Here is a 26,206-nt window from a genome sequence, read left to right on the forward strand (position 1 = left end):
TGTTATCTATCTATTTATCTATCTATATACATATATCTATTTTTATCTCTTTTTTTAACACTCCTAATCCTTTTTGTTTTTTCTGTTTCTTTTCCTTTTCATTTTTTGTGTTTGTCTCCATGCATATTTCCTCTCTCTCTCTCTCTCTCTCCTCTCTCTCTCTTTCTCTCTCTCTCTTTCTTTGTCTGTCTCTCTCTTTGATCTATCTTCTTTCCTTCTTTCATTATTCTTTTTCCTGGTTTTCATTTATTTATTCATTTATTTATTTACTTATTTATCTATTTTCTTTTTATTCTACTCTTTTAGATCCGATCGTCTGTTATAATTCATTGTGACTTTTGTTAAAATTGTTTGAAAAATTCTATTTGCAATGAAATATCTCTCTTTCTTTTCTTCCACTTCCCTTTTTTTCTTTTCTATTTTTTTTCTTTAATATATATATATATATATATATATATATATATATATATATGCATATATATATATTGTTATGGTGAAAAAATGAAAAACGAGAAGGAAAAATAAAAAAAAAACAAAATAAACAAACAAACGAACAAACAAGCAAACGAAAAGATTGTATAGAGGTTCACGTAATCGTTTTTATTTTCACTAACGCCTGCCTTTTCTTTTTATCTTTTTAGATACGAAGAGGATCAAGGTCGAGGACGACTTGAAGAACTTGTGCGCGGTCGTGATGGAGGATTCTAAGGATTTCGATTGCGAGGAGGAGAAGCCATTGGTCGCTAGTAGACGAAGAAGTTCATCTTTGCGTGATGTGAACAGACACACGTGTTCAAAGTGTTCGAAAAGTTACATTCATGCATGGCATCTCAAAAGACATACCAAATTCGAATGTGGTCAGGAACCGAAAATACAATGTCCTTATTGTGCCGCTAGGATGAAACAACGTGGACACGTTTATAGACATATTAGGCAATGTCATCGTGGACAAAGCGTTTATGTTATCGATTTGAATTGATTTTCAAAGTCAACTCATTGATATCAGAAATTATCATCGACGATTGTGCCCGGTTATCGCGCTACTGTATATTTAATCAAATCCGGACAATTATTTATAGATAATTCTCTTTTCAAAAAGGAGAAAAAAGATAAGAAGAAAAAAAGAAGAAGAGAAAAAAAGAAAAGAAACTTCGACGATATTTTTGTCATCGATAATGCGGGTGAAGGACAAAAAAAAAAAGAAAACAAAATAAAAAAAAAAAAAAGAAAGAAAAAAGAAGAAGGTTTCGATTTGATACTTCTCACATTAAATCTATTCTTGGGTACATTTGATAGTGTAATATTAAAAATAATATATTTGATATAAGCCGATATGAATAATGATTTATACAAGAGATTATAATTTGATATAATAAAGTTTATAATACCTTTCTTTCTTTTTTTTCTAATTATGATTTTTCTGAACATCTGACAGAAATTCAATTTTAGAGAATTTCATGTGTTTCATTATTTATCATTATAGATTGTCCAATATGTTTTGTATCTTCAAAACTATTGCTGATAAAACAAAACTGTTGTCATTTTTGCAATCAGTGCCTCCTCTCCCTTCAACTACGTGTACCCATCAATAGGTTTAACTTTTTATACACCAAAATAAGTGCGTGTATCGGTCAATTTAATCTCAGTAAGGACTGAGATGATTTTTCTTTTCTTCTTTTTTCTTTCCTAATTATTATTATCAGTCCATCCTTGATAAGAGTTGACTCTTATCACGACAAAGAAAGTGTTATGTTTTCGATTATAATTGTGTTTCGTTTATGTGTATATACATACATACATATATATATTTATATATATATATATATATATATATATATATATATATACATACATACATATATATGTATGTATATATGAACGACAATATTGGACTACTTTTTGTTAAACGACGAGAGAGAGATTTTTACGATATTTCCATTTTAGTAAATGGATCATGCGTCTGAATAATTTGACAATTTATTGTTCTTTTTGTAATCACATTATTATTATTTTGAAAAAAAAATATTTTTTTATTTTAATCGTGACTTTCTATCACAGTTTATGATAGATCATTAACTTCCAACATTTGTGAGTAATATTTTTGTATAAATTTTCAAGATTATGTCTTCGATGAACACAATTCGTATCGCAAGAGTTGTAAATTATTATTACTTATATAGAATTATTACTTATATATTTGAGCGAACACTTGATGCGTTTATTTGAATCGAGTGGATGTGTTTAAGAGAGAGATAGAGAGAGAGAGAAAGAGAGAGAGAGAAAGAGAGAGTGTGTATATGTGAGTGTGTGTGTATGTTCATGATTTGAATTCAAATCTACCTGTATTATCCTTCCCATTTTTATTATGGTTGTCTGCAATCTATTAACAAAACAAGACGAAACATTTTTGTTTTGTTTCTGCTTCTTTTTTTTTTTTGTTTTTTTTTGTTTTTTATTTTATATATACATTCTAACTAGAAGATAAAGGGACCTGAATCACGTATAATATTTTTATGGAAAAACTTAAAAATAAATAAAAAAAACACCTAATACCCGAGTTATATATAATAAATAAAACGAATATTAATAATAATAATAATAATAATAATAATAATAATAATAATAAATATTAATAATAAATAGTAATAATAATATTTAGTCATGAAAAAGAAGAGAAAACAAAAATTTAGTATTTTCTCTGTTATCATAAAATTTTTATCACATTATCGTCATTTACGATTCGACGATTTTTCGTTTTTTTCTTTTTCTTTTTTTCTTTTTTTTTCTTTCAATCACCTATCGTACTTAAGCTAATCATTCCCTCGTCGAATTGAATCGTAACAAGTTCATCAAGATCGTATGTCGATTAGAATTTCATAATTCTGATAAGATTTCCTTGTTTTTTTAGGTTCATACATAATCGTTGACGATCAGGATAGAAGAATGGAGGAAGAAAATGAAGATGAAGGTCGACATAGAATAAATAGTGATAGAGACATATATGAAATATTTTGTCCGAAATGTTTCAAGAGCTTTCAGTTAACACAAGATTTACGATTACACATGATCACAGTTTGTGGATTTCAAGCGAAAAGAATGTGTCCTTATTGCGAGAGAACCATGAATAGTATCGAACAAATTCATGAACACATTAGAAACGTTCATCCAAGTCATCGTATCGCTGTATTGGAGATGATGACTTCTCCGTGTTTAGAAATAACTTTGGAAGAAGAGGATTCATCAAGACGTTAATTAGAGACGACATTGCTTTTTGCTAATTAATTAAATTTAATTAACAAACTATTGTTTGATAAAGAAAAAGGGCTATTTCTTTTAATGCAATATATATAATGTATATATATATATATATATATATATATATATATATATATATATTGTGTGTGTGTATATATATATATATATATATATTGGGTGGATCAATACGATATGTAAGGGATTATATATATGGCAGTAATAATTTTTTCATAGGTGGACTTATGTAAGTTGAATGAGTTTTCTTATGTAATCATATGTTTTGGATTGCATTAGTCGGTCAAATTCTACATTTTTTATAAAAAAAATTATTATTTCATATATGTTGAAAAATTATTAATTTAGGAGATGTTTCAATATAAATATTGTTGATAAATAATGTAGAGAAATGCGATTGCGAATGTAGTAAGAGTGATAGTAAGTAGTAGTAATTGGAAAACGTGGTTATTGATGATTTAGCAAAAGAGATTGTTTTTTCTGGAAACTTTCGGGAAAAAAGTAAATTGTTTATTAATTATTTATTAATTTATGAAAATTTATAAATTTAATCGTAGTTTGAATACTCTTTTTGAGAAAATAAGATGAAGAAAGTTCGTAATGAATTTATTCATAAAAATTGTTTATAACAAATTATTAATTAATTATTAACAATAAATAAAGGAATAGAGAAAATTCTGTCATTTAAAATGATATTTTTTTTCGACTTTCTATGATTTTTAGTCTTGGAAATATCTCCATCTAATTGGAAAATGTGGATATTATTAATATGAAAAATTAATTTGTTTATTAATTATTTATTGATTTATAAATCAGCAGCAGTTTGAATTTTTGTGTTTTTTGGCAAAGTAAGATGAATTTAGTTCGTAAAAATTTGTTTATAAAAATTGTTTATAACAAATTGTTTATAACAAATTGTTAATTATTTATAAACAATTTGTAAAAATAGAGAAAATTTCGCCCTTTAAAATGATATTTGATTCATGTCGCTACGACTTCTAGTTCCGGAGATATTCCCGTTTAAATATAAGACACTTAAATTAGGTCACTGACCTACATTTCATTCATCTTTACTCGGTGACACACTGACCTATATAAATTCCGAGAATTTACTACGTCCGTACTACTACTACTACTATTACTACGAACAGCTGTACCGCGTGACTTATGAATGGAAATCTTTCGGAGGCGATATCTTCGGAACGAAAAGTCGTAGAGACTTGAAACCAACGCCGTTTTCAAGCGTAATTTATCCTTTATTTATTTAAATATTGCAACAATATTGTTATAATAAAATCGCTTTTGTTAATAATTTTTAAAATTGATTTTTTTTCTTTTCTTTCATAATAGGAACATAACTATAATGGAAACATCAAAATTTTTATTATAATCATATAAATTTTATTTTGTTTATTTAAAAAAAAGAGATAGAAGATTTTTTTTAATAATAGCCAACCTACGAAATTGAAAGACAAACATTCGAAAGACCTTTACTGTGAATTATCTCCTAAACTAATAATTTTTCGACTTACATGGATTAATACTTTTTTATACAATGTGTCAAACTGCATCGACTAATGATGTCGAATGTATAGATTTCATTTTAAAAAACCCAATTGACCTTTATATATTGTTTATGCGCCCACTTATAAAAAAATTATTACTGCCATATTATGAACCTTCCATACCATAGAATTTTGTAAATAAAGTTTCTCTATATATCTAAAAAAAAATCGAGATACTTAAGGTAATCAAAATTATTGTTTCACCCTATATATATGTATATATATAATTGAATATATTTCATCTAAACGCTTATGCATATAAAACAAAACAAAAACTATAGAATAAGATGAATCATGGTTATGTTACTGTTTATTTCATATGATTTTTTTTTTAAGTTGTCTTTTTTTTTTTTATTTAGTTTTCACAGAATCGATTACCGTCCGGTAAATAGCATGGTGTAATAACATGCATGGTGTGTATATATATATATATATACACACATATATTTTATTCATGTATAATGTACAAATGTATAAAAGTAAATATTTTCATTGATCATTGATATATATATATATATATATATATATATATATATATATATACATATACATATATATATATATGTATATATAAGATATTATATGAGTAAAGAAATATAGGTACAAAAAATTGATTTCGATGTAATCCATATGGAAACATTTCTTTTGATATTAAGTTAAATGGAAAAAAATTGAACGAAGAGAGAAGAATGAAATAAAATAAAAAAATAAATAAAAATAAATAAAAATGAAAAAAAAGAAAGTAAAAACAGAAAAGAACTGAAAAACAGGTAGATATGAAATGAAATGAATCGCGATCGATGATAATAAAAATCGTGTTTAATCTTACGTGACTAACGTGATTCGTATTTTTTTTTTGCTTCTCACTTCCAGGTACTACAACAAGGAGACGACAACAACAACAACAACAACAACAACAACAACAACAACAACAACAACAACAACAACAACAACTTCCCCGCGCTATACTACCGAAGAATCTTCTACCGAGAAATTGTGGTTACCCGATGATGCCATTGATCAAAGATTTGGCTACTTTGTGGCTAGCCAAGCAGAGAATCGATTTCCCTTATCGATGTGAAAAATGTGGAAAGGGTTATCAGCATCGTGCTACGTTGTTGAGACATACCAGACACGAATGTGGCAAGGAACCACAATTCAAGTGTCCTTACTGCGTTCATCGTACCAAACAACGTGGTAATCTTTATCAGCACATAAGAACGAATCATCCAGGAAAGAACGTCTTCTCCAGTACCGCTTAATGATTATTGTTATCGTCATTTCGTGGGTCCACGATTAGACCCAGATTAGATTAAACCCGATTAGTCGATTGAGTCCAACATCTAATTTCGATTGTTCTTGCTTCCCTTTTCTTTCTCTTTCTCTCTTTCTCTCTTGCTCTCCCTTTTTCTCTTGTATCTTCGTCGTAGATCAACAGAATGACATTTAGAAATTTTGGTGAGACGATCAAAGTAAAAAATTATTCGATAGTATCGAAGAGAGAGAATGATCGATATCATCGTCCTGCGTGAAGTGGATGAAATATTTTTAAAAACGGCGAAATATTTGTTTGACGTACGATTTTTCGTTTGGTCCTTCTTGTTCTTTTTTTGAGTTTTGTTTTTCGTAAATGACTATAGTTATTCGAAATCGAACGCTCTCAACGTAGACTGTAGTCAATCGAATATAATTAGAATTAACAAACTTAATGATCCATCCAACGAGTCAAAATCAGTATTGGTGAATTTAACATTAATGTACCAATTAACCACATGATTCAAGTAAATTGTTTAATTCAGGAACATATTTACGTGGATCATTGTTAAGTTAATTAATTGCATTAGAATTTCGTCTTAAGATTGCGAATAATCCTTCTGTCATAATCACTCGTGTTAATTTATTTTTTTCTTTAATTAATCGACTCCTTGAATGGATTATACATCTTAGTGTTTCCCCAATATTTTCTTTTCCTTTCTTTTCTTTTTTTTTTCTTCTTGTATTGAATGCTTCCAATCTAACAAAATCATCTCGAACCATTTTCAATGATCAATAATATGATAGTAAACGAAATTCTGAAAAAATATATATATATATAATGTAAATAGTTACTTCCTTGAATTAAAAAAAGAAAAAAAAAATGTTACGCTGGTAGAACTATCATTAATTTGACGTTCTTCAATAATTCCATAAATTTTATATTAAACATTTTGTATATGAAATAATTGCTCAGATTGTCCTCGTCAAGGAACAAATATAATTAGGTGTGAACGTTTACGTGAAAGCCAATCAAAATACTGTTATCACGTATACGTCCGTTTATTCATCGTGTATTAATTTCATATAACCATGATTAAAAATTACGTTAATGAAGTTCGAATAATCACGATGAATCATCGGATTTCACAATGGCGATCAAAGTAACTCGTAAATGGCAATATACTATCATTATCCCATAATCGGGCACGAATACTCCTATGATGGGATTTTTCTTTTGGGACGGGAGGAGGGAGACACGTGCGTCAATGGATCTGATCCCATAAATTTGAGCGGCAGCCATGAACATACTGTTATCATTGCGAAACCAGCGAAAAATTTGATAGTTCTTCTAATGAGAATCAGAATTTCATTGATATGACACCATGACAAAAAAGAAAAGAAAAGAAAAAAAGATTTTGACTCGACGCTTTGTTAGCTTAAACCTATTCTTGGATATGTTTGTTAGAGCGATTGTGAAAAATGAAAAACAAGAAGCTATAATTTTCGAGATTTCGAATTTAATGATAAAGTGTGTAGTTTATTTTTTTACTTTTTATTATTTTTTTTTTTTTTTTTTTAATCCAAGTATATTCAAGAATGGATTTAACTTTTTTGTGATCAATAATATTGGCAATGTATTCTTCTTCTTCTTCTTCTTTTTCTACTTCTTCTTCTTCTTCTTTTTCTTCTTCTTCTTCTTCTTCTTCTTCTTGTTCGTCTTTTTTTATTCTTCTTATCTGTAAAGCATTGAACAAAGTGTCGTTAGCCTAATCATTGGAACATGGATTCTCGATATAATAGTAAGAGTTTGTTCATTTGGTGAAAACATTATGTATATTTATGTATATTGTGTCTTTGTGAGATTCCTTGATAATCCTTAAGAAATATCGCACCTAATAAATAAAATAATTAAATTGATATTAATGCGAGATATACAGCTATATATATACATATATATATGTATATATATGTATATATATATATATATATGCTGGTATACGTGTACGTGCGTGCGTGTGTATGTATATATGTATGTATATATATATATATATATATATATATATATATAATATATACATACATAGGACTTGAAACTGCTATCTACAATTCGATAAAAATTTCAGATATTTTTTACTTTTATTTATTGATTGATTGATTTATTTATATATACATATATCTATGGAGCTGTTAAGCAGGTACGTTTTATAGATAATCTTCAATTATCATTATAATTATACTTAATATCTATTTACTAATTTATTTGAAATAATGGTGTCGGATGGGATTCCTGATCGAAGTTAAAAAAAAAAACAAAAAAAAGAAAGAAAGAAAAGTTCTTCATTCCATCCACAATATCGATAAGATCATAATTTGTTTAAAACTTAAGTTGCTACGTGTGTTATAAAGTGTCTAAGAAGTTTAGATGTTCGTCCATTTGTTTGTAGAGTTAGCACACAGCCAATCTCTTTCTTTTTCTCTCTCTCTCTCTCTCTTGTTCTCGTTCGACATTGTATCCATTCCAAATTTCATATATGAATATCGATCTAACTCTATTCCTTTTTTGGTTTCTTTTGCAGTGGTAACCTGGTCGGTCTATCAACAACCAAATCATGAGGAGAAAATGTCTGGATTATATAAGGTACCATACATGATGTATTGCCCGACTATTAGGACATCCCAAAGATTGAGTAGCTGTCTTGATAGAAAACCTGGTTGCTTCAAATGTCCAAGATGTGGTAAAGGTTATCGTTGGCTAAGAAACATGAAGAATCATCTGAGAGTCGAATGCGGAAAGGATCCAAAGGAATGTTGTCCTTATTGTCCTCACAGGACCAAATACAAGAGCAGTTTACAGAAGCATATACAACGAATACATTTTGGTTAATTGATTTTTTAAACTGATTAAAATTGTCTGATGTTTTTATGTCTCTGAATGTTATCAAAAGTTCTTTTTTCTCAATAGATAATAAATTCAAATATTATTACTTATTAACAGAGAAGGCTCTCATTCTCTCTCTCTCTCTCTCTCTCTCTCTCTCTTTTTTTTCTTTCATTTATATCTTTCTTTTTCGAATGATTTATTTAACAAATTGTCTGATTTATATTTGTTTCTCTTATTTTTAATTCCTGATTTGATACTTGCGAATGTCTTTTTAAATCTTGCAGGACCAAATATATGATCAGTTTTTAGAAATATATATATATATATATATATATATATATATATATATATTTGTAAATTGATTTTTAATGAATTTTTTCTTTTCTTTTATGTTCTTTCTTTTGGCGACAGATAAAATTCTCTCTCTCTCTCTCTCTTTCTCTTTTTTTTTTATATTTCTCTCGAATGGATTTATTTAACAAATAATTATTTGGTATATACCTGTGTGTTTTTTTCTTTTTCCAATCCCTGTAGTTTGCTATCCATGGAAGTCCTCATAGAAAGAAAATAATTAAATTTACATGCGTGATTTAACGGCGAGGAATTAAAGGAAGATCTCATTGAATACGCCTGTGATTATTCTGCTGATTTAGAAATATAATATTCATTCGATAATATTCGACTGACTAGTAATTTTTATTTTTCAGGTAAGAAGTTTACATGTCAGAGTTGTGGACGTTCCTACGTTTGGAAGAAGACATTAAGTCAGCATCAGAAAATTTGTGGAAAGTCACCAAAATTTTTTTGTATCGTCTGCGACTTCAAAACACGCTTCAAGGAGAATCTTAAGAGACACTTTTACAACAAACACAAGATACGCGAGAAGAAAGAATACATTTAACGATGTATTATTTCGGTTGTAACGAGATCGATTGAATTTTGGTGTAATTTTGTTTCTTTTTTGCTTCTTTTTTGTTCTTTTTTTTTTGTTTTCTTTTTCTGATTTTCTTTTTCTTTATTCCTCCTATATCTTCTTTCAATTTTTATTCCCAATGGCAATAAAGATTATAATTATTTGATAAGGAAATAATAAATCGATTGTATTCATTATACTTTATTATACGACAAATATATATATATATATATATATATATATATATATATATATATATATACATGTATAGAGGGTGTCCCAAACCTGATTATCGACCCTTCGAGAAATGACGGCTGAGAAAAAGGTAAAAATTTTCTGACGGAAAATTTTTCCTATCACTTGTCTTCATTGATCGTTGTTATTATTATCATTACCCTTTTTCGTGTATCTTAAAGATCGATTATAAGTTTCGAAACAATCTATATATTTGTGACTTCTTAGATCAAAGTGTTTTAATACGATGTATCTAATAATATTTCTTTTGTGAGTTTCTTTTTTCAGATTTGAAGAATATCAATGTCTCGAGGCTTTTGGTTGAACGATTTAACAGTTATACACATATACACGCACACACACACATATATAAACACACACACACACACACACACATATATTAGAGCTGATGTAGACCGTAAGTATCAATAATGCACGATATAGAAACGCACGCCATTGTCAATGTAATTGTTGAAGGCTGCTCCCCGAAGGACTCGGAGCAAGAAAAGCATGAACGATGTGTCTGATGTAGAAAATTATTTCTAATGCGTTATATATATATACACACACACATATATATATATATATTTTTATATGTACTTGCCCTTTCTCTCGGATTTTTTTCAAGACAAAACGGATATCGAAGCTCCAAGTTATAATATTTTAATGGAATAAGGAAAACGGAGGGAAACGAAAGTGAAAAAAAAAGAGAAAGGAACAGACAAACAAACAAGAAAAAAAAAAGAAAAAAAAGACAAAATGAAAAAAAATTTTAAAGAAGAAAAAGAAAAATTTAAAGATACTCGAGCCGAGGCATGTAATTCGATGTTTTTTATTAGAAGACACCGAGAGAATATATTTGTTTTCTTGCATTTTGCGACAGCTAAATAAGCGTGCAATGATGATGATGATGATGAATATTCTTATTATTATTATTACTATTATTATTGTTGTTGTTGTTGTTGTTGTTAGTATTGATTATTTATTTATTATTATTTTTTCTATTAGTTTTATTATCTTCTTTTTTTTATTTTTCTGTTTTTTTTTTTTTTTCTATTTTTTTTTTCCTTTTTTGTTTTCAAGACCCCATTACTATCCTTTATTACCGATCCAAGAACTCCGAAGAAAAAAAAAAAAAGATTGTCCATCTGTTCCTATTGTTATTATTGAAGAATAGCAATTATCGTTTATTGAAATGAATTTTTCTTTACAGATGCACCCCTATTTCCGATAATGAGGCCGAGATTGCACGTTTGTCCACGTTGCGGTCAGATGTATGCCTGGGCATCGAATCTGAGAAAACATCTGAAGATGGGATGCGGAATGGTGACCTTCGAGACTCACTTCTCCTGTCAGTACTGCCCTTATAGGTCGAGGATCGAGGCCAGCTTCTTGAAACACCTGTTGTCGGTCCATAACATCAAGTAGACCGATGCTATCTCGCGTTGAAACGTCTCGCGTAAAGTGTGTTGTCTTTTTGTTTTCTTTCTTTTTTTTGTTTTTTATTATTACTTTCTTTTTTTTTTTATTAGGTTTCGTTTTTGTTTTCTGATTATTTTTTTTTTCTCGCGAAAAAGAAAAATGAGAGAAAATTGACAAAAGAAACAGAAGTTTTTTTTTTATAGAAGCTTACGTTCGTGCAATTAGAGTAAAGAGAGAGAGAGAGAGAGAGAGAGAGAGAGAGAGAGAGAGAGAGAGAGAGAGAGAGAGAGAGAGAGAGAGAGAGAGAGAGAGAGAGAGAGAGAGTTTTAATAATCGCCTAAGAAATAATTCATTTCCCTAAGAATCATATAGACAAGTTCCTTTTTTCGTGTGATAGCTCGCGTTAATCTTCTTTTTTCATTTTTGTTATTTTATTTTATTTTATTTTATTTTTTCTTTTTAATATTTATTTATTTCATTTTTTTTTATTTGATAGAACTCGATGATCGATCCTCGAACACCTGATCAAATTTATTATTTTAATTATTTATATATATATATATATTTTTTTTTTTGAATTAAGATTATTTAATTCTTATATTATTTTCAATTGATCTCGAAATATTATGCGTTTAGACTGATTTCAGGATCGATTATGAGATTTGTAGAAACAAACTAACCGAGACTATACGAGAGAATTTTAATCAGGATCGCATTTATATTTTTGGAGGCCCAAGCGCAATATTATTATTACCAGAACGAGGCTCCAAGTTTGGGCCTCATTATAAATGCGGTCCTGACATTAACGAAACTTGTGTGCGCTTTGCAATTATTTAGCCGTGCACTATATATCGTTATTAATATAATCTCGATCGCTAGTCACGTGCTGAAAGTCCTATAAAATTTTTCCTAATCGATGTACGTCGAATATATTTTTAAGAAGTTAACATTTTTTTTTTTCTTTTTTCTAACGGCAATAGAAACGAATCACTCGTTTTAGTCATGATCCGTTTTCTTTAAGAGGACAAATAATCGTTTTATATTTTGTCATGTGATTTTAAGGAAACAGCTGATCGTCGTTGTGGTTTTTTTCGTTTCTTTTTTTTGTTTTATTTTATTTTTTTTTTTTAATTTTCTTGTCTCTTGTTTTTGTGATATTTGTATATATGTACGTGTAGCACTTACTAGTCCCGTTTGATTTAATTCTCCTTCAAAATAGAAAAAAAAATTTTTTAAGAAAGAAAAAAAATTGTTAAGTACGAAAAAAGAAAACGTATTTCTTTACACAGGTGTGTCTTTTCAAATCCGAATATTGAAGATTCTAATTATTGCTTAAGATAATAAATTTTTCGTACACGTTAGATTTTGTTTCTTTTTTCTCTTTGTTTTTTTTTTCTTTTAAGTGGAAAAAAAAAAGAATAAAAATCGAGATAAAAATGAGATTCATAGTTTATTCATAGAAATTTCTCAATAAACTATTAACTTCATATTCTCCTTAGTTTATACACTTGGAGAACTTCGATTTCATTTATTTAAAAAAAAAAAAAAAAATCGTAGTTTTTTACAAACTTACTGTTCGTATTAAAAAGAAAAGAAATCTATATTACATCTGCTATCATTTATTTCATACGAAAAATATAAATTCAGTATTAATCAATATTCGTACGTGCCATTTATATTTTAATAAAGGACACACACGCGTAAAGTAGAACATGTTTTCTAAATTTTATCGTATTTAACAAGACAAATACTTTTGAAGGATGATTGAATCGTCTTGATAAAAATAAATGAAGAAGATGAAGAAGAAGATGAAGGGAGAAAGTAAAAGAAGGAGAAATGCATAAGAAAAAAGTAAAAAAAGAAAAAAAAAAAGAAAAAAAAAATAAATCTTATCGATATATCGCGATTAGAAAGGAGGTGTCTTAGATATAAAGATTTTATAACGCACGCTGTAGGATCTCGCTCGTTTATTCGATAGTCTCATTAGATACATAATATGTCGACATAGTGATTACATTTCGAAGTAATTATATTACGTCGTGTAACCATCGATCGACGATCGTTCTGCATATTACGATGAATTGGTGACGGTCGATTAAATTGAAAAAAAAAAAAATAAATAAATAAAAAACATATTTAAAAATTAATAATAATGATAATGATGACGATGACGATGATGATAATGATAGTGATGATGATGATGATGATGATGATGATGCTGCTGCTGATGATGATGATGATGATGATGATGATGATGATGATAATGATGATGATGATGATTAATTTTTAGAACTTGTTTAATCGACCGATACCATATTAGACACGTAAGAATTAATTAATTAATTAATTACGTAAACCTCTATCTAACGAGAATCAAATCTAGAGCTTTTCGTTGTTGTTGTTGTTGTTTCTTTTTTGTTGTTGTTGTTGTTTATTTTTTTTATTTTCTTTTTCTTTTACCCTTTTTAATTTTTGTTTTATATATTTTGTTTTATTTTGTTTTATCTTAGAATTAAGAGAAGACGATCATGGAAGATCAGATATCTTTTTCTTTTTTTCTTTTCTTTTTCTTTTCTTTCCTTTTGGTTTACATTTTTACGAAAAAAAATAAGAAGAAATGAAAAGAGAAAGAAGAGATTTGATTTCTTCGATCGATTTTTTCCTCGAAACTTCCGAAAGTTCCTGTCTCGTCCTATCGAGAGTAACTAATGATCGATTCTTTTTTATTTTTTTTTCCTTGTTCCTTTTTTTTATACAATTTGTCGACTAATTAATTCGAAGCGGCGAATATCAAAAGAAATAATAAGGAAAAATTAAAAAAAAAAAAAATACATTAAATAAAAATAAAAATAATAGTTCAAGTATCGCATGTAAAACTATTATACGAGATATGGAGCGTATCAGATTATCTCTAATCTTTAAAATAAACAAAAAAGCAGAAACTGTAGGAAAAGAAAAAAAAGAAACTGAAAAAAAATATTCCTGAAAACTAAATCGTTTTAAAAAGAATTAGAACTTCAAACGAGAATAGAGAGAGAAAGAGAGAGAGAGAGAGAGAGAGAGAGAGAGAGAGTGTGTGTGTGTGTGTGAGAGAGAGAGAGAGAAAGAGAGAGATTTAACGATGCGAAGAAATTAGAATGAAACTTCGTACATATAAAAATTCATAAGGATTTTATGATACCCGTTTTATTAGCCGGCTTTTTACAAATCGTTCTCAAGAAAATGAAAGAAAAAAGAAAAAGGAGTATTAAATGATAATCGAAAAAAAAAAGGAACACAATTATCCTTTCACGTAAACGTAAGCCTTTCGAGTAAGTGATTTACGAGATCAATTTGATAAATTCGCGGCTTTTTTGCCTGTATATGTTTTATTTTTTAGTATCTATATATATGCATACATATATATATATAAATTTCATTCTTAAAGTAGAAAGAAAAAAGGCGCGAGTTTCTCAAATTGCTCTGGTATCAAAGAAAGAAAAAAAGAAAAAAAGACGGTGACCTTGAGCTTTACGCTTTTTTTCTAATATTTCATCCTAATAATTATAATAATAATAATAATAATAATAATAATAATAATAATAATAATAATAATAATAATAATAATAATAAAATAACAATAACAATAATAATAATAATAATAATAATAATAATAATAATAATAATAATAATAAATATTACTACTAATAATAATAATGATAATAATATAAAAAATAATTGTCACTGCTCGAACGGCCGATTTTATTGAAAGTCACAAGAAATTTTATTCGTTCGTATCTTCTGATCATTATTGTCGAATTAACGAAAAAAATAATACTACGGATTAGATTATTAAACGGATTAGAAAAGTAAAAAAAAAAAATAAGCTGTAGATTGTACATAAACGGATATGAAATCGAAAAAGAAGAAGAAAATATTAATAAGTAACATGTGAGCGAATATATGTGTGTATGTGAATGAGTGAAAAGGTAAAACGAAGGGAAGGAAGATAAAGAAAAAAACCAAATTTGAATTCTAATCTTCGACGAGGAAGAAATATCATCGTTGTATCATTTATCGACGATAGTTACATATATATATATATAAAGAGAGAGAGAGAGAGAGAGAGAGAGAGAGAGAGAGAGAGAGAGAGAGAGAGAGAGAGAGAGAAAGAGAAAGAGAGCTAAAAAAAGAGAGACAGATGAATAAAAAAATAAAAAATTTTTAAAGACAACGCGATCAAAGAAAAAAATAACAAAAAAAAAGGAAAAAAAGAAAAATATCTCCAGTCGCGTTTTTCGTCACGCGTTGTTTCATTTTCGCAAAGAAAGAAGGAAATAAGGAAAGAAAGAAAAAAAGAGATAAAGAAAAAAAGGAAGGTCGTATTATTCGATTAGACTTATCGTCGATTAGAAAAATCTGTAATCGCGATTTCACTCTTTATACATCTTCGTCGCTCGTTTTAGATCAATAGATCGATAGATCAAAGCGCGATCGATTGTCGATCATGTCGCTCAAACGGTTTAAGTGTGTCTGTGTATAACGATGTTCCGCATTAAATCAACATAAAAATTGCTTTTTTTTTAGTTTTTTTGAATAAACACCTGTAAATATATATATATATATATATATATATATATATATATATATATATATATATATAAAATATCTATGAAAGATGGCCGAGACACCAAGATTTTTTTCAGAAAAAAAAGAAAAGAAAAAATGAAATTTTTCTCCTGTCGTTGGAGGGATGGTGGTGGAAGGGTTTGGGGTGGGTTGGGGGTTTATGGGAAGCAATGGCAAGAAAAGAAAAAAGAAAAAAAAAAGATGGCGACCTTGGAGAAATGGTGAATCTTCTTAGCTCGTTCGAAGGATCCTGAATGGCAATGGGCCGTGAGTCAAGAACAGTTTAGTTAAGAAAAAATTAAAAAAAAAAAAAAAGAAGAAAAAAAAGAAAAAAATTACTTTCAATCGTCAAACGATTTTCGAATTTTTCTTTTTTTTTTGGAGGCTTTTTGATGTCTTTTCTTTTTTTCTTTTGTTTTTCTTTATCATTAAACAGAGAAAAGTGACTAACTCATTCATACTCACTGGCTTGCCGAATTCATCGGAGTACTTGGGTAATTGATAGTTTAGCTTTTATTGTTATAATTATTATAATTATTATTATGAGTATTATTATTATTCTTATCATTATTATTATTATTATTATTATTATTATTATTATTATTATATATGTATATTAATTATTCTTATTTTTATTCCTATATTATTCTCCTTAATCTTTTTATTATTATTATCGTCATTAATAATATGTATATTTATATTCTTCTTCCCTTATTTTTTCTTTCATTCCATCTACTTTATTTTGATCGATCTATCTCTATGTGTGTTAATTTAATTTTCTGTCTATCCTACTCTTTTTTTTTCGTTTTGTTTTTTTTTTTCCTTTCTTTCTGTCCTTTTTTCTGTTTCTTTTTTTTTAATTAATCATCACAATTATCAAGCAATTTATAATCCCATCATCATTTCTAATGTTTCATTCGTCTGATCATCATAGATCATCATCGATTTTTGTCTCGTTTGTCGTTATCATTGTTGTTACTTTTCTTTTTTTATCGATTAATAATTTCTGACTAAATTTTCTATGATCCTTTTCAGTCTCACATTGGATTGTATCGTCTCAGAAGAATAAAATGAAGATTAAGAAGATGAATGATTCGACATCTGCGACAACAGAGGAAAGAAGTAATCGTAGATCGATCGAGCAACATTACGTGAAATTTCACGGTAGATCGAGAAGATCGAGCGATTATGTTTGTTCTAATTGTGGCAAGTCATTCGTTAATTGTGCACGGCTTAAATCACATAGAAGACGTTATTGCGGTGTTATGGCAAATGTAGCTTGTAAATATTGCGACCATCGTACCAAACGTGTATGGGATATGAAGGTTCATCTTAATGGTGTACACGGTATTCATAAAAATTCGACAGAGATCGATAGTCATCTCGTTAAGATCGACAAAAGTTGAAATACAAATTCGACTATTCTTTTTCCTTTTTTTTTTTTTTTCTTTAACAACAAAAATATTAATTGTCCAATTGAAATATGAACAAAGAAGTGGTTTCAAACATTTTGGAACAAACATTGGTTCTTTTCTTCCTATTTTTCTTTTTCTTATTTATTTATTTATTTTCTTTTTCTTTTTTAATGAACAATGATGAATTAACATTACTTTCTTAAATAATTTCATCAGCTATTTTCATTTCTTGTTGTTTCTTAATTTTTTTACTTACAGAAGTTGAACAACTGGCAATCGAAAAGAGACGTATCAATGTTTTATCTGAGATTAATAAAAATTATTTGTAAAAAGCATTGTATCATGATGAACAATAAATATTTCATTTCCTCGTCGTAATATTCCACTCGTTCATTCTCCATTTTTAATCCTATTATCGTAATCATTATGAAGAAAAAAGAATGTTGAAAAAAATAAAATATATAAACATTGTCCCTTTACATATATGTATATATCAATATTTTCTTTTTAATGTCGTTCATGCAATTTCTTCGTATTTTATTTTACCTTTTTCCAATATATTATTGATCATGAATGAGAGAGAGAGAGAGAGAGAGAGAGAGAGAGAGAGAAAGAGAAAGTATGCGCGTGTATGTGTGTGTGTATGTATCAAGAATATTTGTCCAAGGACATATCTAATGATAATCACGAAATTGATGATACGAATCGATATCTGTTTCAGGGTCAACTCATTCTGAAGGACAATAACGACAAGATAAATCAGATATATTATTTGTGGATGGTCAGAGGAAACTAGGAAGTTTACTATAATAGCTCCTAAACGAAGAAGAAACTTTCGAAATAGAGAGAACAGATAGATAACAGTTTTCAAACTGTCCTCAAATCTCGTATTCTCATCTCGAAACGTATTGTCGTCTCGTCGAACAAACGAAGTTTAATTATGAACGAAAGAAAGACGAATGTTGTCCTTTCTATTATCATAGTTAACTGTTCGATTGCTCAATGACGATCGATTTTTCTTTTTTTTCTTTTTTAACATCGCTTAGAAATTTTTTGGAACAATCACGCGTTCAAATTATCGACATTATCTATACTGATCGAGCACTGATAAAAATATGAGATGATTGTGAAATTTTAAGTGTTTTTTTTTCTTTCTCCTTTTTTTTTCTTAAGATATTGTAAGTCAATCATTGTACGATGATCATTCATCCGAACAAATTTGATGCGGTGATTGCGTGATGATTATGATGAAAGAATTTCTTTATTTGTTTCTTTTTTTTAAAGATGCATATATATATATATTTTTTTTTATTTTATTTTGGAAGGGACACACATTCTCTATCAAGAACAATATTTTATGAACTTACCTACAATAATTTTCTGTTCATGTTTCAGGATCCTACGATCATCATGGATGAAGAACGACGATTTCGAGCAGATATACATGCGAGCCTGAAATACGTGAGAGATATTGCTTTGGAAGCTGCGTTTCGAGTAAAACGATCTTTGCGATAAGTTACGAAGATCTTTCGTAATAATTAAAGATCATTACGATTAATTTCGTGCGAGTTATCGCTTTCGCGTGATCAAGAGATCTATGATCATCGTGTTTAATTGAAATTGTTTCAATAGGCAATCTTCGAAATTTAATTTGGTTTTTTCTTTTCTCTTTTTTTCTCTCTCTCTCTCTCTCTCTCTCTTTGTTTTTTTTTTTTTTTTTCATAAACGGATATGTATGCAGCCTAGTAAATCATTTAAATGAACAATTTACAAGAATTATATTGATTATTTATTTTGCATTAAATCGGTCTATATTGTAAGAGAAAAAAAAAAGAAAAAACATAATCAATTTTCATAATCATTGACTCTATATTTGTACGTATTATGTATACTGTGAATCGTAATAATTTTTACATCTTTTTCTAATCTCCTTTCTTTTCCTTTTTTTTTTCCTTTTTTGGAAAATTTGCACTTTCATGCAAAATAAACTATTCATATTAGCTTATCGTAAATGTTTTATTTAAAAAATTTTTCTTTTCTTTTTTCTATCTCTTATATTATTTTAGAAATTGTATTTTCAATAGATCTTTTGGTAAAAGATCATCGTTAAAGTATCCATTAGAATGTCTTGTCTATTATTATTATAATTACAGTTCAATTAATATCGTCCCATATGAATTTTGATTTCAGAAATTCTTCAATGAGATTATTGCAACGATTCGTATCGGGGGTATCCTTCAAATGTAATTATATATATATATATATATATGTGCCTCTATAGAATATATAATAATTAAAATTTTAAATAGATTACTTACTTATATTAAAAATATCACAAAAAAGAAACAAGAGGAAATTAGCGTATTATTATTATTATTGTTATTATTATTATTATTATTATTATTATTGTTATTGTTATTATTATTATTGTTATTATTATTATTATTATTATTATTATTATTATTATTAATAGACATATGAATATATAATTGAAATATAAAAATTAATATGTTTAATATATAATAATATAATTACTCAATCTATGCACAAAGGAGCATAAGATAAAAAGGAATGGAGAATGTCTGATGACTATGTGATCTGAAACAACGATATCTCCGATTTTTTCTAATCGTCCCTATAAAAAATGGACGATTTTTTAAAACGACCTTAATTTTCATCCTCCTTTTCTTTCTTTTTCATCTTCTGTTTTTTCCTCTCTTTTTTCTTTTCTTTTTCTTTTTCTCTTCTTTTTTTTTTCTTCTCAATTCTTTTCATAAATCTAACTTGGACGAATCATCAAGTCATACGATGATTGTTGAATAATTAACGGTTGCAATTAAACGATCGTTTGATCTTAGACCTCTCCAAACCAGAAAAAAAGAAACAAAAATTATTCTTATTTTTATTTTCCAAACGACTAATCACGTAACAAATCTTTCTTACTAATTCCAATTTTACTGCAGACCGAAGAAAACTGTAAAACGATATTCGACGAATTGTATACCTATATATATATATAAAGAAAAAATTATGAGATTTCACTAAACCCCAACCACATCGTTCGAGATATATATGCGAGTGAGAACAAAAGAAAGGAAGAAAAAAAGAAAATAGAATATTTCTAAGCAATATCCATAGATTTGACAGAAATATACCAAACATATCATTGTTCCGGTTTATCCAACATCATCAACAACCCACCCCCACCGCCCCACCCCAAAAGAAAAAAAAATAGAAAACATTTAGGATACTTCTAAACAACATCACGATTAGATCGAGATATCTAATAAACATATGTCAATACTACATTTTATCCTCAACCCCAATACGAATGATTATATATTTATTTTTACATAGTGTACATACAGTTATATACAGTGGTTGTTAGAAAAGTCCTTCTTTCCTTTTTTTTTCTTTTTTTTTTTTTCTTTTTCATTTTCTTTTTCTCTCGTTTCTCGACGGACACCATAAGATCGTGAGATTTTTTTTCTCTTTTTTTTTTTTTTGTTTTCTTTTGAAAAGAGTATCCTTTCTTTTTTCTTTCACTCTTAAATTATTTCACGTTTATATATATATATTTTTTTTTCTTTTACATTATTTCTTTTCTCTGTTTTTTTTTTTTTTTTTTTTTTTTTTTTTTTTTTTTTTCTTTCGTTCTTCTTTCTATTACGCGACAAAAGAGAAAGGACACGATTTCGAGTTCACGCAATTACTAATCGTCTATCCTCATATTTTATTTTTTCAGATTTAAGAGCGTTGGGTTACATAAGTTGCCAGAAGGTCACCTATCCCTGCAAGAACTGCGGCAAGGTCTATCATTATTACTCAAGTTTGGCTAGGCATCTTAAACACGAGTGTGGGGTCGAGCCGAAGTTTCATTGTCCGTTGTGCCCCTACAGAACGAAGCATAAATCCAGCTTGAACACTCATCTCAATGGGAGACATATGAAATTGTTAAACGAGTTTTACGCATTGCCAAACGGGAACAAATTGTCTTCGTCCATGAATGCAACAAATTAGGAAGAGAACAAAAAGAAAATTAACTTACTCGTCAAAAGCAACAATAAGCAACAGCAACAACAACAATAATAATACAACCAACAAAAAAGAAATAAGAAATAATAAAAACAATATTGTTAGGATTTTCATTGATTAGAAGTATCATCATCGATTAGCCTTAGCTTGCCTAGATCTCCAAAGCGAGTTTTATATTTTATTTCTGCCATAGTTGTCATTTTAATAGAGTTCATTAATAAAGATTATATATATATATATATACATACATATGTATATATACATATACGTATATATATATATATCAACATTGTACATATAAATAACGTTCGTTATGTAGATAGATCGATGATATATACATATGTATGTGTCTTTTTATGTATATAGGTAGTACGGCTTTGATACACTGTGACGATCGTGAAGATATACGAGATATATATATATATATATATATATATATATATATATATATATAAATGAAAATATTGTTTATACATTATAATCATTATTATATTACATGCAATTGTTCGTAACTAATATCTATTTGTTGAGAATTTAAAACGACGATAGAGAGATATTATTAAATTTTTGATGATACTAAATGGTATCCAAGAAATTTTGTATCATTCATTTAGTTTGAGAACAATACTAATGCTTACAAAAAAATACCTTTCTTCTTTCTTTCTTCTTTCTTTCTTTCTTTCTTTCTTTCTTTCTTTCTTTCTTTCTTTCTTTCTTTTTTTCTTTCTTTCTTTCTTCATTTCTCTTTTTCGTATGAACATTTTATCGATTAATAGTTTGTTTCTCTCTCTTTTTCTTTTTCTCGTCCTTTACAGATTGTTTTTCTCTTTTAATATATAAATTAAGTAATAATAATTAATATTAAGTTAATAATTCTATAATAAAAAAAGGAAGAAAAAATCACACACACATACACACATACACATACACATACACACAAGTGTCAGTCCAATTCCTATTCGCGTTAGGTACTCTAAAATAAATTTAGAATATATAGGAGAAAAAAGAAATCTCCCACCCCGAAAAAAAAACAAAGAAAAAAAGGAATACAAAAAATGATGATGATGATGATGATGATGATGATGATGATGATGATAATAATGGTAATGGTATATCGCGTGCGAGCTCTGTGTAGCTCAAAATAATCGAGAGAAATAAAAATTAAATAAAATATTCCCCCCTCCACGTCATCATACTCTACCGATCGTCCTCTGAACCGATCCTATCGTCAGGACGACCATTGAAAATCATTTTTCCTATATTTTTCTATTCTTTTCTTCTAATTTACTTTTCAGTCATGATCCCATTGACGGGACAAACAATAACTATTGCATTAAAGATTTCAATAAGTCATCTTTTCTTTTTCGTTTCTGTTTTTATTTTTGTTCTGTCAATCTATCTAATACCAAGCATTCATTTTTCTCCTACGATAATACCAATCCTAATCTAGATCAAAATATCACACTTGTTTTCTTGATATAATATTATAAGATTTTGAGAAAAAAAAGGAAAGGAAAAAAAAAACAAATAACATAGTCGCTGTAAATTAAAAAAAATAACATTTTTGATACCCGATCAGTCAATCCTTTCTCTCTCTCTCTTTCTCTCTCTTTCTCTCTCTTTCTCTCTCTCTCTCTCTCTCTCTCTCTCTCTCTCTCTCTCTCTCTCTCTCTATGTCCTCTTTCTCTACATACACACACATATATATTTATATACATACATATATATTATATATACATATATTATATATATATACAAGTGTATGTATGTATGTATATATATATATATGCACATATATATGCACATATATCCTATATATATTTTTACACACGCGTACGTATATATACATTTATCTATATCTAACATAAAATTCGCTAATATTTCAGAATGGATGTACAACTGTCCTGAGAGCATGATCGATCCACTGTCATTGCCCTTGGAAAGGAAACGAGAAAGAAGACGATCTAATAACAGGGTCATCGGTAACGAATTCTCCTGTCCACGTTGCAATCGTAGCTACAAAGTGAAGAGATCTTTACGACGTCATCTAATCGTCGAATGTGGCAAGGCACCAAAGTTTAAGTGTCCATATTGTGTACACCGTAGCAAGTACAAATCGAGTATAGCCAAACACGTACAGCATGTTCATCCGAACCTTTCATATCCGTAATAATATCGATTGACGAATTACAAATAATTCTACATATACGTCCAACTAATCCATAAATTTGTCCCTTGTCTCGTCTTCGTTCTGTATATTTTTTCTTTTTTTCTCATTTTCTTTTTTCCTTTTTCTGATTTTCTTTTTGTCTTCTTTTTTTTTCTCCTTGTCACGATATAACTCGAGTTGATTTAAATAATTATGAAATTATTAAATTAAGGATTACGTGGACGATACACATGAATATCAAATCTTGTTTGTTCATCGTGAAAAAACGTGTGCGTTGCTATTGGTGTTGATGGTGATGATGCTGCTGTTAGTGTTGCTGATGATGATGCTGCTGTTCCTTTCATTCTGTGTCGTCTGATTTTTGCTCACAAGGATTAAACAAAGAAAAAATAGAAGAAAAAAGACTATGATGATCTCTTATACGTAAAAAAAATACTTATATTATTACTATTATTATTATTATGATCATTGTTGTTGTTGTTACTATTATTACTATTATTATTATTATTATTATTATTATTATTATTATTATTATTATTGTTATTATTATCATTATTATTTATTATTTATTGTATATATAAAATAAGGTAAATAATGTGCGCGCGTGTATATGTGCATATGTATGTATGTATGTCCTGTCAAGCAATCTTTTTGTCTATAAGGTATTCTTGAATTTGATAATTTTATATGACACGTATAATTTTATTTACTTTCATTTTAACCCAAGGTAATTTGAAAAAAATCAACGGGAGGAATCAACGATCGATATATTTTTTTTATCAAAAGATCCAAGTATAAATAAATAAATAAATAAATATATATATATAAATAAATAAATATATATATATATACACACAAGTATGAATGTATATATAGTTATATATACATTTTTTTATACACGTTTTTATCTCAATGTTGCAGATGGCTCTACGTAATAATATTGAATTGATCTTGCTGCATGTGTCAGATATCTCGTGGTGATGGAGCACACAAAAAAAGAATAAGAAAAGAAAGAAAAAAGAAAAAGATAAAAAAAGAAGGAAAAGAAAAAAGAAGCAATAGAAACGAAAAAGATTAATAATTTCCTTTTGCATCCTTTGCATTGTATTCATATATTCGATATTTTTTGTTCTTGTTTCTCTCTTTCTATCTCTCTCTCTCTATCTCTCTATCTCTCTATCTCTCTATCTTTCTCTCTCTCTTTCTCTCTATTTCTCTCGTCGATAAGAGTTTTGTTTTTGAGGAAAAAAAAGACAAAAGTAACATGAAAAAAAAAAAGGAAAAAACAAAGACGAAGAAATGTTTAAGCGTCTCTCTTTCTCTCTTTCTCTCTCTTTCTCTCTCTTTCTTTCTTTAAACACTAACTATTCGCTCATACGTGATTACAGATTACGAGAAAAGGAAGATGTTCTACGTGACGAGTGGTAACCGTGGTGGAGATCGTAGAAGATCGCGCGGTCAAGGAAGATTCGCTTGCGAAAATTGTGATCGTCGTTATCATCAGGTAAAAAATCTAAGGAGACACGTGATAAACGAGTGCGGCAAACAGCCGAAGCATCAGTGCATCTTCTGCCCATACAGAGCGACCTACAAGTCTTATCTTCAGGTTCACATGATGAAACACGGGAAACAGGGATTTGTACCGCGCACTGCCAACACTCATAGAACTCATGACAATAACGGGAACGATGGGAACACGAAGAATTATTGAAACATCGATCGAACAAATCTAATTACACGAATGGTGACACGTTTAATGATACGGTGGTGAATATGCATCATCGCAAAGTGGATAAAATGTTTAATATGAAAAGAAAAACGTGATAGTACGAGAGAAAGAGAGATAGATAGATAGGTAGAGAGAGAGAGAGAGAGAGAGAGAGAGAGAGAGAGAGAGAGAGAGAGAGAGAGAAAGAGAGAGAGAGAAATAGTGATAGTCTGTCCTCGTTAAACAACGGATTCAAAGACATGAAAGAAGGAAGATAGACCAATTGAAATAATTATTTAATATTCTCTTAATCTTTTTCAATATCTTCTTAGCAATCCTTCGATATCATCGTTTAAGCTTCCGAACTTGTCTAAAACTTATATACTTACTCGGAAACTCTTCCTCCTTATCCCCCCTCATCTAAGAAAAAAGAAAGAAAGAAAAAAAGAAAGAAAGAAAGAAAGAAAGAAAAAGATTTAAAGTTTGTGAAAGTTGTTACACTTGCCAGGCCCGTTTATGGTAGTTTTGCTTGGGGGCCATGAACCTTTCATTCCACCCAACCCACTCGACTTCCCTCCCTCCGCTCTCTAATGAAGCGATCAATGAAGATTTAATAAAGTTTTAATTCAAATCTCGAAGGATCTACTGCTTTCATCGAAGTCACTTCTTCTTCTTCTTTTACTACTACTACTACTACTACTACTACTACTACTACTACTACTACTACT

General features: G+C 28.5%; 2 protein-coding genes across 19 annotated transcripts in view; both read left to right on the top strand.

The window, feature by feature from the left end:
- The window catches only part of LOC122633700 (longitudinals lacking protein, isoforms A/B/D/L), a 268,756-nt gene that overhangs the window by 130,991 nt on the left and 111,559 nt on the right, over window positions 1–26,206 (top strand). The window contains exons 7-8 of one of the 18 annotated variants that reach the window (XM_043821957.1): window positions 8,669–8,971; window positions 9,681–9,889. The exons of 16 other annotated variants lie outside the window; for them this stretch is intronic. In XM_043821957.1, coding sequence (XP_043677892.1) covers window positions 8,669–8,971; window positions 9,681–9,874 — 497 coding nt within the window. In that variant the 3' untranslated portion in view covers window positions 9,875–9,889. Of the gene's footprint in view, window positions 1–8,668; window positions 8,972–9,680; window positions 9,890–17,185; window positions 17,901–26,206 lie in introns of those variants that run through there. One more of the 18 variants, XM_043821974.1, reaches the window with a different exon arrangement.
- LOC122633711 (longitudinals lacking protein-like) lies at window positions 19,589–22,267 on the top strand. Its single transcript, XM_043822003.1, has 2 exons — window positions 19,589–19,808; window positions 21,311–22,267. Exons 1-2 carry the CDS (start codon window positions 19,739–19,741, stop codon window positions 21,583–21,585), a joined length of 345 nt encoding a protein of 114 aa, XP_043677938.1. The 5' UTR covers window positions 19,589–19,738; the 3' UTR covers window positions 21,586–22,267.

This window comes from Vespula pensylvanica, chromosome 13 (assembly GCF_014466175.1).
Source record: "Vespula pensylvanica isolate Volc-1 chromosome 13, ASM1446617v1, whole genome shotgun sequence".
NCBI lineage: Eukaryota > Metazoa > Arthropoda > Insecta > Hymenoptera > Vespidae > Vespula > Vespula pensylvanica.

What these genes read in the sequence shown, in the direction of transcription:
- LOC122633711 (XM_043822003.1), top strand. Translation starts at nt 19,739, where the DNA reads ATGAATTTTGATTTCAGAAATTCTTCAATGAGATTATTGCAACGATTC. An exon ending in ATCGGGGGTATCCTTCAAAT is followed by an intron (nt 19,809 to 21,310) that starts GTAATTATATAT and finishes TTATTTTTTCAG; the next exon opens with ATTTAAGAGCGTTGGGTTAC.